General features: G+C 39.3%; 1 protein-coding gene across 10 annotated transcripts in view; it reads left to right on the top strand.

Annotated features, from left to right (window-relative positions):
* The window catches only part of DMD (dystrophin), a 1027161-nt gene that overhangs the window by 378149 nt on the left and 629464 nt on the right, over nt 1–19548 (top strand). For all 10 annotated transcript variants that reach the window (XM_079972189.1, XM_079972196.1, XM_079972191.1 and 7 more), the window contains 3 exons: nt 4574–4762; nt 5068–5249; nt 14078–14228. In XM_079972189.1, coding sequence (XP_079828315.1) covers nt 4574–4762; nt 5068–5249; nt 14078–14228 — 522 coding nt within the window. The remainder of the gene's footprint in view (nt 1–4573; nt 4763–5067; nt 5250–14077; nt 14229–19548) is intronic.

Below are 19548 nucleotides of genomic sequence, written 5' to 3' on the forward strand. Positions count from 1 at the left end.
AAGTTATTTGCATCACATTTAAATATATGGTTTTTCATTGCAGTAGTGGCAGAAAGTGTTGGCAGAGCACATAATTTAGGTATTAAATAATAAGGAGTTATACAGAAGCTTACTTTTAAAACGTTGTTCCGAAACAAGTTAAAAGATGTTATCTAAATTATTCTTAATGTTGATATCCATCATCACTAAACTCAGTTTAGGTTTATTTGAATTGGTTTTATTTCACTGTCAGCCTTTTGATCTTGCTTTAACAGTGGATCCTAAAGTTGCTTTCAGTCAATCATACTTATGTGAGATTTGGTTAGAAGCAGGAAGTTCTTACTGGACTCATTTCACTTCTTCACTTCAAAGGTAATGTAAGGATCAATAAATGTTGCTTGAAAGAATACTTAAAATTAATTGGAGGATGATCCTCCACCCTTTGTAAATCTGATCCTGTTCTCTAAGCAAAAACCTCTTGGGTTATACATTTGGATACATTTGATTCATTTTAATGCTACTCATTGCATATTTTATTGAGAATTCATAACACGGTAAATTACAAATGGTAGATGGATTAGTTTACAGTGGTACCTCGGGTTAAGTACTTAATTCGTTCTGGAGGTCCGTTCTTAACCTGAAACTGTTGTTAACCTGAAGCACCACTTTAGCTAATGGGGCCTCATGCTGCTGCTGCGCCGCCGGAGCACGATTTCTGTTCTCATCCTGAAGCAAAGTTCTTAACCTGAAGCACTATTTCTGGGTTAGCGTAGTCAGTAACCTGAAGCGTATGTAACCTGAAGCGTATGTAACCCGAGGTACCACTGTACATCTTTGTCACTGGAAAATAAAGCTGCAATCGATTCAGATGCCATGGATTATTTAAGTCAATTTGGGCAAGACTGAATTGCAACATTACAGATTTATTAACCCTGGATGCACTCTTGCAGGGTTGCATGTTACATTCGACCTCTTTATCTACTAATCGGCTTTGGATCTGCGTTGTCCTTTAGATCATCCTCTCTCTGTTCTTGGAAAATGCACATTAAATTCAGGTGGTTTGGTAGCTATGGACTAGCTAATTATCCCATATTCTGTTGTGGGCTTGCAGTAGAACATGTAAATCTTGCAGTAGAACATGTAAATAGCATTGCTGGTGCAAGGCAACAGGTTGCCTCCCTGCTCTGAGGCAGGAGGATGCTGTATGGATTCTGCAGACAACATCACCAGTGCACAAACACATTGTGCATGTTTTCTGTGAAGGGGTTTTTGAGACTTTAGAAGGTTAGAAATATTAAATTTAATACTATAATAGATAAGCTTTCAGTGCAGGTAAATCTATACTTTTCTATTTATAGGCTCTGTGAATCAATGGAAACAGCTGCCAAGCTTGTCTGATTTTTCTAAGCTTCTGAAAGTCACAGGCATTCTAGAGTCGTATTTACTTTGCATTAAAGTTTTAAAGCCCTTTGAGTCCTCCAGTCTCCAGTCTCCTCCAGTCTAGGATTTTTATTTATTTTTAACGTTCCCCTTACTTCATATACAAATTGTAAAATTGTTATTTTAAAGTTACAGGATGGTTAAAATTAATATTTCTCTCACTGAGAAATATTGAATAATTTGGATTAGTTTGACAGTGATATATTCTGATCTTGATAAATAGGCAGATCCACAAATCTAGTTGTTTTCAAACAAAATAGGAAATGTAAAACTAACAATAGCTCACGTCCCCATTTCTCACTAATCTTATCTGTTGTGTTTCTTAGTAACCCTCCAGTGTCACCCCCTTGCCCCATGTTGGTCAAATCGGGATAAATTAGTGCTTTCTTTCCTCTACTTTATTTGCCCTACTGAATCAAGGCCACAGTCTCTGAGACTCTATTTTTTTAAAAAAAATACTTTTATTAAAGATTCATAAGTTTACAAAAATAAACTCAAGTTGTGTTTTCTACAGATCAGTTTCATTTATTGTAAGACATTAGTGTTGCATGCAGTATTAGGTTAGGGGGGAGAGGGGGGAGGGGGAATGGTGAGTGGGCTCTATTTGACTGGTTAGAGTCACATTTTAGTAGGTCTTTCTATACAGAGTGTGAGAGGAAGCTTCCGTGAATCCCCTTCCTCTAGCCTTCTTTGTGTGTAACATGAACATTAGTGTGGGAGGGATGTAATCTTGGAAATATTTCAGACTGCCCTGAATTGATTAGTTTAAAAATGAATGCACTTAATAATCTTATGTAGCAACCACATATTCTGTTCAGCAGAGATTTTTCATACCATAATAAACTGCACAATCAAAGACAGGCTGTTTTATAACAGTCCTGATTAGCAAGGATGTGGAAATAGGAGAAGTTCTGCATCTCCCCTGGTTATGGGTATGTGAGCTTCATGCAGGTACACGCTGTGACATTTCCATGCCAGAGCAATGTAGGTCTTCCCTTTAGGGCTATTTACAAGAGAGAAAACTGCACAACCACCACCTCCTCCTCTTCCTCCTCCTCCTGTCTTCCATAAATACAGTTTTAACAATGAGTCCGTAAGTGACTGTGGAGGTGAGTTCTAGATCCACATGTCCTTCCACAGTGGGGACATAGGTTTCCGGGCAGGAGTTGATCACGGTGTAGATTTGCTAAGCGTGCCTTCCTCCTGGTATGTTTCTTCCTTGTGTCCTGAGTTCGGGTGTCTTCAAAGCCCATGACACCTTTGGTAAAGTCAGGCCAGTGTTTCTTAGTTGTCAGTGTTTATACTACATTTTTTTACATTTGCCTTGAGACAGTCTTTAAACCTCTTTTCTTGACCACCAGCATTATGCTTTCCATTTTTAAGTTCAGAATAGAGTAGTTGTTTTGGAATACGATCATCAGGCATCCATGCAACATGACTAGTCCAACGAAGTTGATGTTGAAGAATCATTGCTTCAACACTGGTGATCTTTGCTTCTTCCAATACACTGATATTAGTTCGCCTGTCTTCCCAAGTGATGTGTAAAAATTTTCGGAGACACCCTTGATGGAATCTTTCAAGGAGCTGGTGTTGGTGTTTATAAGTGGTCCATGTTTCACAAGCATACAGTGAGGTTGGTAGTACAATAGCTTTGTAAACAAGCATTTTGGTTTCCCTGTGAATGTCCCGGTCCTCGAACACCCTGCATTTCAATTGGGAGGAATTCGCACTCGCAGAGCTCAGGCAATGCTGGATTTCGGCATCAAAGTTGGCCCTTGTGGAAAGATAACTGCCTAGGTAGGAGAAGTGATTGACATTTTCCAACATTACACCATTGAGTTGGATTTGTGGCGCTGCAGAGGGGTTATTTTGTACTTGTTGGTGCGGCACTTTGGTTTTTTGGATGTTGAGTGATAGGCCAAGCTTTTCATAAGCTTCTGCAAAGATATTTAGAATAGTTTGGTGGTCATCCTCTGAGTGTGTGCACACTCAGCCATACTGCTTCCATCGCTCAAGATATACCTACCTAATCTCTCTTTCTTGTGCTTATTGTCTGATCTTGTCTACTCCATTGACTTGTATGGAAGACTGGTATGTGACGTAAACAAATAAATAGGCTTTCCACGTGCCTCATGAAGTGAGAAATTCTGTATCCCCAACAGATGTACAGAAGCCAGCTGAGAAGTTTTGTTAGTTTTACTTCCCTCAGACATCTTGGGTCATTCCTTATGACCAGGAACTGACACATATCATCAAAGAAAGAGAGTTGTTTGACTGATATATACACACTATATCTTCAAAGTACATTCTTTCCCTCAAAAAATTGGGGCGCTGTAGTTTACCACTCACATTACAATTCCCAGAAACCCTTAACAAACCACAGTGTGTGTTGTGTGTACACAGCAAGGCCGGTCCAATACATTTTGGTGCCTAAGGCAAACTCCAAAATGGCATGTCCCCACACCAGGGGAGAAGTGAATATCTACATCAGAAACAAGGAAGCAATAAAGATTAACATCAGGCTCTTCTGCCCCTGTGGATCCTGCTGCCTGAGGTGGTCACCACACTTTTCCTCATGGGTGGGCTGGCTCTGGAAGCCAGTCAGAGTTCTGAAACTAAGGGAAGATGCTTTCATCTTACAATCTCCTTGCTGCAGACTTACACTTGTATATTGATACACACAGTTTTCAAAAACTGTAAATTGCAGTCTCAATAAGTATTAGGGAATTATTTTAGCCCACTGTTGCATGCATGTAAACTTTAATTTAAAATCTTTTCTATTGCATCTGGGTAGCATTTGCATGCATGTTTGCATGCAGATAAAATGTAATTGCTTGGACATCATACTGAGATCAATAAATTAAGGAGGTGAGCTCTACACAGTTCATAAAAATTAGATATATTTATATACTTGAACTTATAACAGGGGTGTGCATGAAAAATGACTTTTAGTTCATTTTATATTTATCTGTGCTTTCCTCCCAGTCCCATTGCTCAGTGATATTTCAAAGAATGTTCATAAGGATTTTGATGCAAAAGGGAAACTGTTAGGTAGAATTAAAACAACTGCATTCCATTTAGTAGGCTAGAAGAACTATTTGATCCCAGATTAATTGGATGTTGCTCAAAAAGCCTTTTTCCCTTTTTTGTGCAGCGTTTGGAAACACATGAACAGAGATTATTTGCAACTTCACCCATGGATACAGAAGTAGATCTGGAAGGCTACCAAACTGCATTAGAAGAAGTACTCTCATGGCTTCTGTCTACTGAAGATTCTTTGCAAGCACAAGGAGATATATCCACTGATGTAGAAGAAGTTAAAGAGCAGTTTCACACCCACGAGGTATGTGTGAACAACACAGATTGAAAAACCAACATAAACACTTCACCATCTGCTAATTGCTGATCTTTTATCTGTTTTGCGCATTAAGACCAAAAGCTTGAAATTCAATTGGTACTTTGGTCTTCCTTTTGCTCTTGCTCAAAAGACTGTGTTCTAGCAACAGCCAAATTTATTTGTATTTAAAAGTCTAAAATTGTTGTCAAAACATTTTATTGAATAAAGTTTAGAATTTTCAATAGAATCTGTAATTTCTAAATACATCTTTCTTTCTCTGGTGGTAATCTTTGTTAAAATTGTTTTTGAAGGGTTTTATGATGGAATTAACAGCTCACCAGGGACGTGTTGGTGATGTTTTGCAAATAGGCAGCCAACTTCTGTCATTTGGGAAGCTTTCAGAAGATGAAGAAAATGAAATACAAGAACAAATGAATCTTCTTAATTCACGATGGGAAAATCTCAGGGTCACAAGTATGGAAAAACAGAGCAAGTGAGTAAATATAAACTTGAGCAAACACTTTTGTAATTGGTGCAAATATTGTTTCAGGGTGTGCTGTTTTGTTCAGATTTTGTTGTATTTCTCTTGCTTTGCTGCAATTTCATGAGCGTCAAAATTGATTGTAAGAGAATGGAAGTGGAGCAGATGTACAAGAGCCACAGATCTGCAAGCTCACATTTTAAAAGGCCTTATTGAGAGACGTTTCACACTCAATACAAATGTTATTCCCACATAAACTTTTATCTTGTTATTGCACTTTGTTAGGAAGGGAATGGGGACTTTCCATACCTTTGCTATCCCTATCTATGTGAATAAACAGCCTTGGCAGTTTCAGAACTGGCAGTCAAAAGTGTAGGAAACAAGCACGACAACTTGCAATCCTAACGCAGAAAGAAAAGTATGATCTGATAGGTATCCGTGAGACCTTGAGTCTCATGATTGAAATTCAGCACTTGAAAGTTATACCTTGTTCAAAAGGAATATATCCAACATAAAAGGATGAGGAATTGCATTATATGTTAAGAATATATATGCCAGTATGGAAACACCATTGAAAGAATCTAAGTAGCAACTGAAGGAAAGCAAAACAGCATACTACAGACTTCAGCCAGCTAGAAAGCATGGCTGATCCTTTCCTGAATAACTCTAGGGCTATTTCAAGCAGCCTAATATCTGCCTGAAGTCTAACTGCTGAGAATGGAACATTTTTAAAGATCCCACAATCAGACTCCTCTCCCCTATGCCCCCTGGGGCAAGAAGGCCATGGATTTGAAGGAAGAGTCAGAGAATCAGAGGGAATCACTGTCAAAGATGTCCCATGGATTCCTCGCTGCCCCAGAAATTTTGACACAGGATGTAGCTATACGAAGTTGTCTTGCCATTCTCCAACTCTGATATGTCCATCCCAGAAGTTCCAATCTAGCATTCTTCACAAGTAAGGCCCCTTGAGCTAAAGAGGCTTCTCCCCCTAGGGTTGGTTGATTGAATCAATCAATCAATCAATCAATCAGGCTGCTACTGAAGCAAAATTCAAAACTTTTGTCAGGAGTTGAGCCTCTTGAATGTCATGCCTTACTTTGCCTCTGTTGGATTTAGCTTATCAAAGCATGGGCATGCTCTGTATGGATTTTCCTTGCTCATTCCTTCTCTTTGTCACTTGACTGTGATTGCTGTGAACCTCCTGTTTGACTAGAACCCTTGTTCTACATGGATCATCATCTGGAACAGAACAGTGTCCAATTAATTCTTCCCTAGTCTTGCTGACAATTTAATCTCTTAGAAGGTAAAGAAAGCGGCAAGGGACTCTACTACTCTGGACTTATACCTGATCCACAGCAAAGAACTGGTTGATAAGCCTTCAGATAAGTGCTCATGCCATCTTGGAGTTCACAAGAGCAAGGGATGTGAAAACTGAAGCTAGTCAGATGTGTACCCTGTGCTTTAAGTGAGTGAGAGCGGTTCCAAGATCGATAATCAAAGCCATTTCTGATTTAGTTCAATTGGAATTTTACTTCAGAATCACACAAATCTGACAGAACCTAAGATAAAAAACAGCCTAGAACAGTGTGATGATAAGCTGCTTTAAACTATGATGAGATTAATGGCATAATTATCGTTTATAGTAGAGCTCGATTAATGGAGCTCCCATATTGCAATGAGAGTTTGTCATATATTTGTAGGTTTCTTTTTAAAAGCAACTTCGGGTTTTTTAATACAGTTATGGTTGATTATGTCATTTCAACTGGGTGTACTGCTTTCTATTCCAGTTCCAAAACTATAATTTCTTGTTCTCTCCTCACCTTTTGTTAAGGAAAAAGGTGTATTGTTAAAATAGTACAAGACCCATACTTACATCGGAACAAAAGATTTGACAGTATTGCCAATCAAATACACAGTGTTTAAATAATTTCAGAATTGCAAGGACTGATGAAAAATACTGCCAGTTTAAAAACGGAACAGTCATATTTATGTACTTAGAAAATAGGCATGTGATCTGTGGATGTATTTAAAACACTATTATTAAAATAAACTTGGCCCTAGTTGTGTGTTCACAGTGTCCTCAGACAGGTCAACATTAAAATTTGGTGCGTTTTGATATCAGTTGTTCTGTGCTTCCCTTGAACATTAGGTATCTGTAGCTTGAGTTTACAGATTGATTCCAGATTCACAAGGTCACAGAGATCAGTTGAGTTTTTAAAAAAGCTGCCAGCTCTCTGGTAGAAACTATTCTTAAAATGGGGTTAGCATGCTTTAATTTGTAATTAAGAACATAAAATAATCCTGCTGGAACAGTCCAGATTTTGTTAAACATCCTGCTTCCAACAGGATGCCTCGAGGAAACCTGCAAGCTGCGTATGAAGGTGAGCACTACCCTATGGTTGCCTCTCAGGCAACTGCTTGCCAGTGGTGATATTGCCTCTTAATGGGGAGGTTTCATTTAGCTTCCATGAATTTGTCTCATCACCTTGTAAAGAAAGGATAACTATTGTTGCAAGCACATTTTTCTGGCCCTTCCAGACTACTCTGATTTCAGTAAAAAGGTTAAAGGACCCCTGACCGTTAAGTCCAGTCACGGACGACTCTGGGGTTGCGGCGCTCATCTCGCTTTATTTGCCGAGGGAGCCGGCGTACGGCTTCCGGGTCATGTGGCCAGCATGACTAAGCCGCTTCTGGCGAAGCAGAGCAGTGCACGGAAACGCTGTTTACCTTCCCGCCAGAGCGGTACCTATTTATCTACTTGCACTTTGACATGCTTTCAAACTGCTAGGTTAACAGGAGCAGGGAGCTCACCCCGTCGCAGGGATTCGAACCGCCGATCTTCTGATCGGCAAGCCCTAGGCTCTGTGGTTTAAACCACAGCGCCACCAAAAAACCTGATTTAAAGTACACACAGAACTGCGGTGGGCATAGTAAAGGGGATGTATGTTTCCCCGACCACAGTCATTGGATAAACTATTTTCTCTGTGTGTGTGCACGCATGTGTACATGGCAGTGTGTTCTGACCACATCCACCACTGGTATGTGGCCCCACGTGGTGGGGCCCCTGGGTGACTGCAGTCCTGGTGCCAAAAAGAGGATTAGCCACTCCTGTTTTAAAGCAAGCCATGCTGGTGAGTGTCACCATCTTTTGTGCCAGCTGTTTCTTTCTTTTGTGCTATGTAAAGAAGTACTTTTATTTGCCTCTCCTGTCAACCAATTTTATTGCACGATTTTGATGTCTAGTGTTACTTTTCCCATTCCTGCCATGAAAAGTCAGCAGATTAGTGGCTCTGCCCAATCACCTGAACTTTCATGGGGAATGGAAAATGATGCTTCAGGTAGGTACAATTGTATTTTTATTCATAAAAACTGGTTGTTTTTTATAGTGATTATTGTTAATGATTTATTGTGCTTAACGCTGAAAGCCACCTGATGTTAAATCAAATGTGTTTTGGTTTTCTCCGGTTTTTCTAGCTCCATAATACCCCCTGCCTTTTAGATTGGGAAATCAGAATTGCACTCCATATTCCAAACAGGGCCACACTTTAGATATGTGTAAAGTCTTTGGTAATATTAGGCATCTTATTTTCAATCCCTTTACACATAAGGACAGCCTACTCCTATTTGAACTTGCCATTCTTTAAGAGAGCATCTTGAATGTACCATTTTTTTTTAGCCTTAGTGTGTTGTTTTGCTGAATTTATTGTGTTTTAATTGACTGGGTTATTGTTTTGCATGGTTTGTCATCTGCTCCATTTAGTAAGAGAGAAATGTGGGTTACAAATATTAATAGAAATAGAGGAATAAGTAATTCCTGATATGGAGTTTCTTTTATTTCTGGCACAGACTGGGTTAAAAGTTTTAATGGTGTTTATCGGTCATGACTCCCAAAATCTTTTTCTTGGTTAGTCACCAACAGTTCAGTGTATATGTGAGCTTACAAATTATTTTGCCCTGATATGCATCACTTGCTTCAAATGACAAGTTCCCAACAGTATGAAAGGTATTGGGATAATCAGTTTTGTCCTTGAAGTAAATAAATGCTTGAGGACAATGTAATAGTATATCATTTTCCTCTCTTTGGGTAAACTATAATTATTTTGATTGAGGAAAGCATCCTATCAAAATAAAGCTACTTATGTCCAGAAGAATCAGTAAGGAAAAGCCTTGGGAAAGCAGTAAACCCTAGTAATCTGAAAAACAAAACTGGCAAGAATTGCTGGGCTTGACTGGTTCAGACATTGGGGATCAGAGATTAGCCCCCTGTGCTGGAAGAATACTTGGTTATAGAATGGAATCACAGATAGTTTGAGCTGTGGCATGTATAATACAGTATAATACAGTCTGCCATCTTGCCCTGATGGGACAGGAGAAGAACAATCTGATAAACTGCCACCACTCAGCTCCCAGTGGTCGTCCCTCTCTCTTCTAACTGCCACCATAGGAACTTCTTACCCTGCAGAGAGGAGGGGGAAAATAAGTTGCAACTTCCAAGTAAACAGTCATATTTCAATTTTATGGTCATTTTATTTTGGGAGGGGAACATGATACTGTTGCAAGAATCTTAGGTAAACCATTCTGTGGGGACTCTGAACAGGGGCATATAAGTACTTTCAATACATAAATATAATCATCACGACTTGCAATGTCATGTGATGCCAGATGGTGAATCACATGTCATTAAATGATGTCATTAAATATTCCAGAGTTGGTGCCTATCCTTCATCTTGACAGCGTTACTGGGATACAAGTTTATTCACCAGAATTATTAGAAGGAAAATGTATACAGTGGTACCTTGGGTTACATACGCTTCAGGTTATATACGCTTCAGGTTACAGAGTAACCAGAAATAGTACCTCGGGTTAAGAACTTTGCTTCAGGATGAGAACAGAAATGTGCTCCGGTGGCGCGGCAGCAGCAGGAGGCCCCATTAGCTAAAGTGGTGCTTCAGGTTAAGAACAGTTTCAGGTTAAGAACAGATCTCCAGAACGAATTAAGTACTTAACCCAAGGTACCACTGTATATGTTATTTTTAAAATATATTTTTATTCATCAATATAATAATGCACCAGAACAAAAGAAAATTAGAACTATTGTGTTCTTACTTTTGCTCTTTACTGGTTAATCTGCTAAAGGTTTTGCACCTACTCATTAAAGCTTTACTGCCCTCATAGATACCAATATTTTGACTCTCTTGCATAATTGGCAACAAAATAATGCATGAAGGCTTTAAAAATTGAATCTGTTTAGTAAAAGGTCTTGCCATGACAAATTAAGTTATGGATATTTTGAGAACAAAAAGGCTGGTTTAACATCGAAGCACATTGCAAAGATTTCATAATGGTCCTTAAATTAGATTTCAGTATTAGACCTTCTGTTAAGCATTAGCTAAAATAAATGTGTGAAAGGTTAGAGAAAAACTTTAGACAAAAAAGTGGTGAAAAAAAATAGCTTTAAAAAATCGCTTTCAACCATAATGTTCCTTGTCTCAATAAACATTGATATACCATGTTATAATTAAACCACTGTCATACCATAGCAATTCTTTTTTGTATGTGATTGAAATCCATTTGCTTCTGGGCTGAGAGACTGGAAGCTGATTACTAAAGTAAATAGCAACACTTCACCACAATTTGATATAATATGACACAGAATGAAACGGTATATTTGAAATACTGGGTCTATAAATATATGGTCTTTTCCTTAGCTATTTAAGAGGCTATCAAAAACACATTATTCAGAGTTGCCTAAGAGCCCAGAAGAAACTGTGAATTGGCCAGTCATTCTAAATCTCTCAAATGGTCTTAACAAAGAACTTGTGGGGTGGGGGTGGGGTGCGGGGTGGTGAAAAAATATAAATGATAAACATTAACACTAGTTTAACATGATAAGAGTTGTCCTCTTTATTTTTGTAGTGTAGTTGAGGCACACTGGTGGTCGGAAACTAAAAACAAAGGACTTCGAATTACTCGATAAAGCACTTGAGTCAGTCATAGAGTGTGGCTGGTGAGGGAAGTTGTGGCTTTCTAAGAATCCCAAGGGCCAAACAGAGAGCCTTAGAGGGCCGTATTTGGTGTCCCCGTGCCTGAGGTATCCCATCCCTTGCTTAGATAAACAAATATGAATTTACAAAGGACTTCTCTGTCCACTTCTTAGTTTTATCCCATGGTATGTATTATTCACCATATAATTCAATAATAAAGCATTCCAGAATTGACAGCCCCCTATAAGTCTTCACAATTGTTTGGGAAGGTTACTTCCCTTCTCTCCCCCACCCAACCTACCCTCAAAAACAAACCAACAACCTCTCCTGACTGTTAAATATTCAAAATGTTGGGTTGTTTTGTAGGACAGGGAAGAGGTGAAAGAAGAAAAAGAGCCACCACTGTTTGTATTCTTACTCTGTCTTGCTGCTATCCCATTAATACTGATGCAAAAAAATGCACTGGGATATTTAGGGAATGGTAGAGACATACTGGTCTCACACAATACAGTTGTAGTTGTTGTTTGTGTTGCAACAGTTATAGCAGGGACTTGGATCTCTATCTGGATTTGACCCTTTCTCAGAAGTCAAAATATTTGCTTCTTTGACATTATTATATAGGGAAATCAGTTAATACAGTGAAATTATACCATTCCCAAAAGTAAACAACATTTAAGTGAATATGGTTTTGTTCATTTCTCTTCATATGTTCTAATTAAACCTAAGGAGATTCTGTGGATCATGACCATAATCTGAAAATTCCCCAAAGGCAAGCAAAGTGTTGCTTTTCTAATATGTAAAGTGAATAGTATTCTGAGGCATAATTCTTTTTCATTGACATTTCCAGTGAGAAGGATTTTGCCCTTTCAGTAGTCCAGTTGTTGACTTTTGTGAGCCCTAAAACTGGTTATTGAATAATGAGTATAACACTTTGGCCATTTCGCTGTAGTTAAAATATTACTAGAAATCTCTGTGTTTTAACATGCTGAATCATCAATCTACTGTAATATGAATGGTTCTTAAGGAAAAATAATTTCGATTGCCACTGATTACCATTAAATACATATCTGCTTCAAGGAAATTCTCTTTTATTTGATGTTACCATCTTTTTAAATATAACTTTTATGCTGCATCTAGATGACATTGTAAACATGTTTGGATGGTGATCTGTCATGGATGCTTTAACTGAGATTCCTGTATTCCAGCGCGTTGGACTAGATGACCCTTGGGGTCGGTTCCAACTCTACAGTTCTATGATTCTAAATAATTATACTCCAGTGTTTTCCCACAACTTGTTCTAGATCTGTTTTGTGGTCCATGTTAAAAAGAAAATTTAATGGAATTTTGGTGCTAGTATGCATATGTCAAGTGCTATTGAGACATATTAGGAATTCTATTAATTACATATTTTCTTTGCAGGTACAGCCCTTTAATTTCTGCCCTTTAATGGCATGTCCTTTAGTGGCAGCAGGACTGCCTGTTAATTACCACTTCAATAGTATCTCTTAGTTGCCTTTTAAGGACAATTTCCATTCTTGTGGAGGTATATATTTCTTTTGGACCATTACTGAGTGTCCAATTAATGAGGTCGCCTGGGTAGTCCCACACAACTCAAACAATAAAATAATTCAACCATCAAAACTTAGAACAGAAACTATAACAATAAGGAACAATAAGCAATGTTTTCCATTAGTAATGCCACTGCTGCACACAGCAGTAAGCAATAAAAGAGAAGAATTGCAAGCAGGAAGCAATTAACATTGGAAGGAACCTTTGCTGAATGGAACATTTCATAAATAGAATAGAATTGTGGTGGAGAACCTGTAGCCCAAAGGCTGTATACAGTCCCCAGCCTAATTTCCCAAGGGTCGTCAGGAAAGCTAGCTTCAGCACACCCAATGACCTCTGCAAGTTTCCTTTTTTGGGGGTGGGAGGGGGATAAATATATGTTGGTTACCTTTCCACACTACCTGGTCAATGTTCAGATGGCAGCAATGGCCGTAATGCACATGCAGAAGAACCTTGGCCATGGAGAATTCGTACTATGTTATGCTATAACTAAAACTTCCATTTAAGTTTATTGAGGGGGAGTATTTATATATATTTGCAGATTTATAAACCTATTCACAGCCAAAAGCTATCAGAGCAGTGTAGAATAAGATAAAATTAAGCCTTTGCACCCTGAATGCTTCTCAGATGTTTTCATTTTTTCCTTGTTAGAGTTTAAATCATTGAGATTTACAATTTTGGAGTTTAATACATGTTTTACATTTTCAATATTATGTATTTTATATTGCTGCAAGCCACTTTGGAAACAAATGGTGAAATGCTGGATATAATAAATGAATAAAGAAATGTAAATGTGTTAAAATACAAAAGAAAGCAGTTTCTTAGCAGCACTAAATGACTATAGCATGGGTCGGCAAACTAAGGCCCAGGGGCCGGATCTGGCCCAATTGCCTTCTAAATCCAGCCCATGGACGGTCTGGGAATCAGTGTGTTTTTACATGAGTAGAATGTGCCCTTTTATTTAAAATGCATCTCTGGGTTCTTTGTGGGGCATAGGAATTCATTCATTTTTTCTTCTTCAAAATATGGTCCAGCCCCCCACAAGGTCTGAGGGGCAGTGAACTGGCCCCCTGCTGCAAAAGTTTGCTGAGCCCTGGACCTTAGCATGGAAGCAACCATACCCTGTTCCTTTATTTGTGAACTCCTCATCAAAATTTTATTGGTATGGCTAACATGAGGCTATGGTAAACAATGAATTGTGGCCTATGGTAAAAAATTGACAGATGTATCATATGTTACATCTGCTTGACTTTAACTTGCTGTGCTTTTAAAAACATATTTCCCCAGTTTGCACCGTGTTCTGATGGATTTACAGAATCAGCAGCTAAGCCAACTCTCTGAATGGTTAGCTAAAACAGAAGAAAGAACAAAAAGGATAGAGTCAGAGCCCTTGGGACCTGATTTGGAGGACTTAAAGCGGCAGGTAGAAGAGCATAAGGTAAGCAAAGTCAATAAATTTCTTGAGTCCATTTGTTTCTAGTGGATATGTAAATTAAATATATATATTTGAGAAAATGCCAACATAGTATTCTTGGGAAATTGAAACATTTAATAAAAGCAAATCTAGATTGAAACTGAACAAAACCTTCAGAACATGACACAGAAATTCTGGATTTTCTATTAATAAGTCCAGGATTCTCATCATTTTCTTCTTTCTTTCACACAGCCATTATTCACAGAATAAAAAGTGGGCTGGGGTGCTAAGGGAAAGGGGAATTTCAATATACTATTTACTGGAAAACACAATAATAACATTTCAGATTTTATTATTCCCCTGGTTTCTTTTGCTATCTTGTACTTTCCTTCTAGAGTCCTCCAGTTGCAAATCGACACTATTAGTTATTATAATTGGGATTTCTAATCTCATTAGCAGTGCTGGGACTCTGAGCATGCAGCCCCCGAGCACTGTAAAGTATTCTAACTGAGTGCCTGCCTTTGTATTGGAAAAGATGTGGAATGTTTTTGAAAAATGAATTTAATTATAAAAACAACGAGCTAGCACATAGTGAACAAAAGACTTTAGTACGACTGTCTTTTTTGTTGTTGTTAGCTTCTGCTATACATAAAGACTGCAAGCCTAAGCTTATATCCAGTTTGAGTGAATGGGTTTACTTTGGTTGACAGCTTGATTCCTCCTATAAATAAAATACATAAACCATTATAAATGAATGCAACTCACTTTTCATGACTAATTAAAATAGAATGACAATTAATATACTATTATTATTCATAAATAGGCTGGGAAGTGTTTGACTGAACATCACACTCACTATAAAGTAAAGGTAAAGGTACCCCTGCCTGTACGGGCCAGTCTTGACAGACTCTGGGGTAGTGCGCCCATCTCACTCAAGAGGCCAGGGGCCAGCGCTCTCCGGAGACACTTCCGGGTCACGTGGCCAGCATGACAAAGCTGCATCTGGCGAGCCAGAGCCGCACACGGAAACGCCGTTTACCTTCCCGCTGGTAAGCGGTCCCTATTTATCTACTTGCACCCGGAGGTGCTTTCGATTTGCTAGGTTGGCAGGCGCTGGGACCGAGCAGCGGGAGCGCACCCCGCCGCAGGGATTCGAACCGCCGACCTTTCGATCGGCAAGTCCTAGGCACTGAGGCTTTAACCCACAGCGCCACCTGCGTCCCTTAACATCACACTCACTATAGCGGTACATAAAAATTAGTTTCCCCACATACATATACCTATTTATTGCTGTACATATTGATCTTAGCAAAGCAATCTGAAAGGGTTATAACATTTTATGCACATTTAAGTTCCAGGTGTGCCATACAGATCACAGAGATACCCTTGCTCTGTTCTTCCACTGACTAGATTCAGTAGTTCTCTAAGGCAGGGGCAAAGAAACATTTTGGCTTCATGAACCAGATCCTCCTCCTCCTCCTCTTTTTCTCCACCTCCTCCTCCCCTTTCTCATTTCACTGTAAGGTCACAGCGCTGGTTAAAGTAATTAAAACACAATGTTAAGAACAGTTTAAAACTACTTACAACCACAGAAATAAGGTAACTCCTACACATCTCAGGTGTCAAAAAGCTAGGGTAAATAAGCATGTGTTTAGCTTTTGCCAAAAATTATATAATGAAGATGACAGACACAAATTTTGCCTGAATGATACAGCAAGGTTTCTCCTGTGCATCTAACCTATTCTGCATTCATACGTTCCAATTTCAGTGTGGAAATGCCATTCACATATAGCTGTTGAGACAGGGTACTAGCTCGATGGAAAGAGTTTGGATTCCTGTATTAGTGGATCCATGGTGTTTTTGTAGGTAGAGAGGTCAGCAAAAATGTCTGCTTCTCTTTAGGTCTGTTATCTAATACCATCACCATAATTATTTTCCTTCACTCCTCTCTGATGTGTTTTGTAAACTTTTATTTCCTTCCCGAAAAGGATGATTAATTCTTTTGTCCTTGAAGGTAAATGCTGCATTAATGGTTACTTTTTTGTCTGCATTATTTGCCTCATCTGTCAAATTTAACACTTGGCTCAGCTCCTAATGTTTCATTTTCTCTTTCTTAACCCAGATAGGGGAAACAGACCTTAAAATAGTGATCATTCACTTAAATAAACTAAAATCAATCAGATGGTTCACTCCTAAGGCCAGGGCTTCTACATTAATCTTAACATTCTTCTAGTACAGAAGGAAGCATCTTCTGGAGCCTATGAGCTGACCAGAATGTCTAGTTATCTGAAAAGTACATCCTGGAAGATACAGAGATCAATGAGACTTCCAAAATCCCTTTGACCTTCTATATGAGGAGTGGTTCCCCTCCTGTAACTGTATTTGATTTCTTGTCAGAAAGTGGTAGTCTTGGCTTGCCCTCAAAGGCATGTCCTCTGAAGTAAAAGGTAAAGGTAAAGGGACCCCTGACCATTAGGTCCAGTTGTGGCCGACTCTGGGGTTGCGGCGCTCATCTCGCTTTATTGGCCGAGGGAGCCAGCATACAGCTTCCAGCATGACTAAGCTGCTTCTGGCGAACCAGAGCAGCGCATGGAAACACCGTTTACTTTTCCGCTGGACCGTTACCTATTTATCTACTTGCACTTTGACATGCTTTCAAACTGCTAAGTTGGCAGGAGCAGGGACCAAGCAACAGGAGCTCACCGACGTTCTGATCGGCAAGTCCTAGGCTCTATGGTTTAACCCACACCGCCACCCGCGTCCCTAAGTCCTCTGAAGTACTGGTACCTAAATCTTAAATTTTCCAACCAACAATGATGTTTCTCCCATTAGGTTGGGATGCAAATAAAGTTACCAAATGCATAACAAAAGGGATTACTTTGAATGCTATCCCTAGTAGAAGGTGTGCCACTTAACATTAGCAGTAAGTGCCACTGACATTATGGCAGACAATTAAAACGCCATTGACATGGAAACAGTGTACTCACTCTGATCAAGCGCTGTTAACCTCAGTGTGTTTTCCTTAACTGTCCAATAGAGAGCTAAGGTACATTATGTACCAAGCTCTTCCCCTTTATAGCATAGTTAATGCACATTTATAGTGCAAAGATGAACAGGAGATGAACTTTCATTCATGAACAGTAGCATAATTGGTGAGGGCTGAGCACTATTTCTATTCCCTTCTTCTCAAGTCCCCTTCTCAAACACAAAAATAGCCCTTGCTGTGGGGCAGGCAGCTGTGATTGGAGGCACTTCCAGGCCCCATCTAAGCATCTTTCCTCACCAGGGACTGGAAGAATTGCCACCAGTCCCAGCATCCATGGCTGAAAATAAATGTTCTATGAGGTGAAGAGTAGAATATAGAAATATTAATTCAAATAAATAAACTGTAAACTCTACCTCCAAGTCATAACTTTTGGTTTTTATGTGAAAATTTGCAGCAGGTTGAAACATAAGTCTGCTAGAAGTTGTTGATTTTCAAACTCAGTCTGATTAACATATTGAACATGTAAACAAATCAATTTTGGTTCAGGGCTTATGATTGCAGGATACTGAATTGTGTAACCTGTATATATGTTGTTGCAAACCAGGTTAAGTGTCATGAGATTAAGTTATTCTTTCTTTCTGGTGAAGGATGGTGACACTGCCATTACTTCCTTGGCATAAGTCATTTCTTAGACAGTATCAAATATGGTACATGATATTACAAAACAATATATGTTGACAGTCTTCTCTTGAATACATCAAGCTACCATAATCTTGCATCCCATCCAACATACTGGTTTCCTCTGTATATGCTGAATTTTGCAGGAATGAATTCTGTTGTAAATTCCACTCTCCTCTCCCAGCAGGAGCACTGATGGAGATTGGACAAAAAGAGTGTTTGGAAAGTTACCTTAGAACAGTCCTGCTTTTTCTAATATCCTTTGGATTCTTTTGTTGCATTTCACAATTTAATTTATAATTTGTTGTGAAACTATTCTATCCCGTAGATAGAAAGTGAAGAGCTACTGCAGGAAAGACCAATTTTCTTGGTCCTGGTACACTTTATTATTTAATTATGCATTTATTTACCATTTTGGGGCTGTGATTCTTTGATTTTAGTCCCAGATTAAAGAAATGAAAGTAATTATAATACCTAAAGCACTGATTATATTCCCTTTCCCCAAAGCCTTCAAAAACCTGTGATAGGTCCCAGGACTTTTAGGTTGATTCACACCTTGCCCCCCTGGCCGCAATTGGATAAAAGAGCTGAGCAATGGTTAGGCAAACTTCTACATCTCAGCTGATGAAAAGCATCAAAGGAAGCTCCTCAGAAGTCAATACAGTATAACCATTTAATATCAGACTCATGAGTGCTAATAAAAAGCATTCCCACCAGAGAAAGAATAAAGTCCACACACTCTGTTTAAGGGAAACATTATTATTGCACTCTGAAACAGGCAGCTAGAACATCTTTATAGCCATACCACATGGATATATATTCACTAAGCACAACAGTAATTGTAATGTTTGTAGTATAATGTTGTGCGTGTTTACTCAAAGGTGTCAGGGACTGGCAGGCCACAGATGAGTGTGCGCAGAGGGAAGTGGGGCTGGTGTCCAACTCAGGAGAGGAGGCCAGTGAATTGTGGACAACTGTGCCAGGTAGGAGGCAAGAATCAGAGGCAGCTTTAGAGCTGGGAGGTGGAGCACAGGATCAGTTGGAAGAAGAGGAGGAAGAGGCAGGTCATGCAAGTGTAGGGCTGGGTGCATCCCCACCCACTCCTGTACCACTGTCTCCCAGAACCAGGGGGGATTGAAGAGGTATGAGCAGAGGAAGCTTTCCACATAGGTATTGTCTCTGGCTACATGCATGCAGCCCATTGAGTGAAGGTACATAAACTTGTGGAAGGGGACTTGTCTGCTGTTGCTGCAACTGCTCCATAGAGTGCAGACCTGGGAATGGCTGCTGAGATGCTAGACTGGTGTGTGTGGGTATTCAGAGCCATAGAAGTGACTAAGTGCCAGCTTTGACAATAAAGAGTTAACTATCTGGCATGTGCATTCCTTTGGCTGGGGAGTGCCCTTGACAAAAGGTGGGTCCTATTAAGTTAATTGGGGCTTACTGCCAGGTAAGTGTGTAAAGGATTGCAATTATACTGCCTAGTAAAAATATTTAGGATTGCATAATTGCATATCTTGAAGGTTTGTGAAAATGAGGAAGATATTGGGCGATACCCAACATTTCCGGAACTTTCCAGTCTCCTCCCCTACGCAGCTTCCCTCCCTGCATGCTCAAAATCAGAGGAAACCCTCTGGAAAAGATGCGGGGGCAAGAGGGAGAGAGGAAATAGAAGTGCTG

The sequence above is a fragment of the Podarcis cretensis genome (assembly GCF_951804945.1).
Source record: "Podarcis cretensis genome assembly, chromosome: 4".
Taxonomy (NCBI): Eukaryota; Metazoa; Chordata; class Lepidosauria; order Squamata; family Lacertidae; genus Podarcis; species Podarcis cretensis.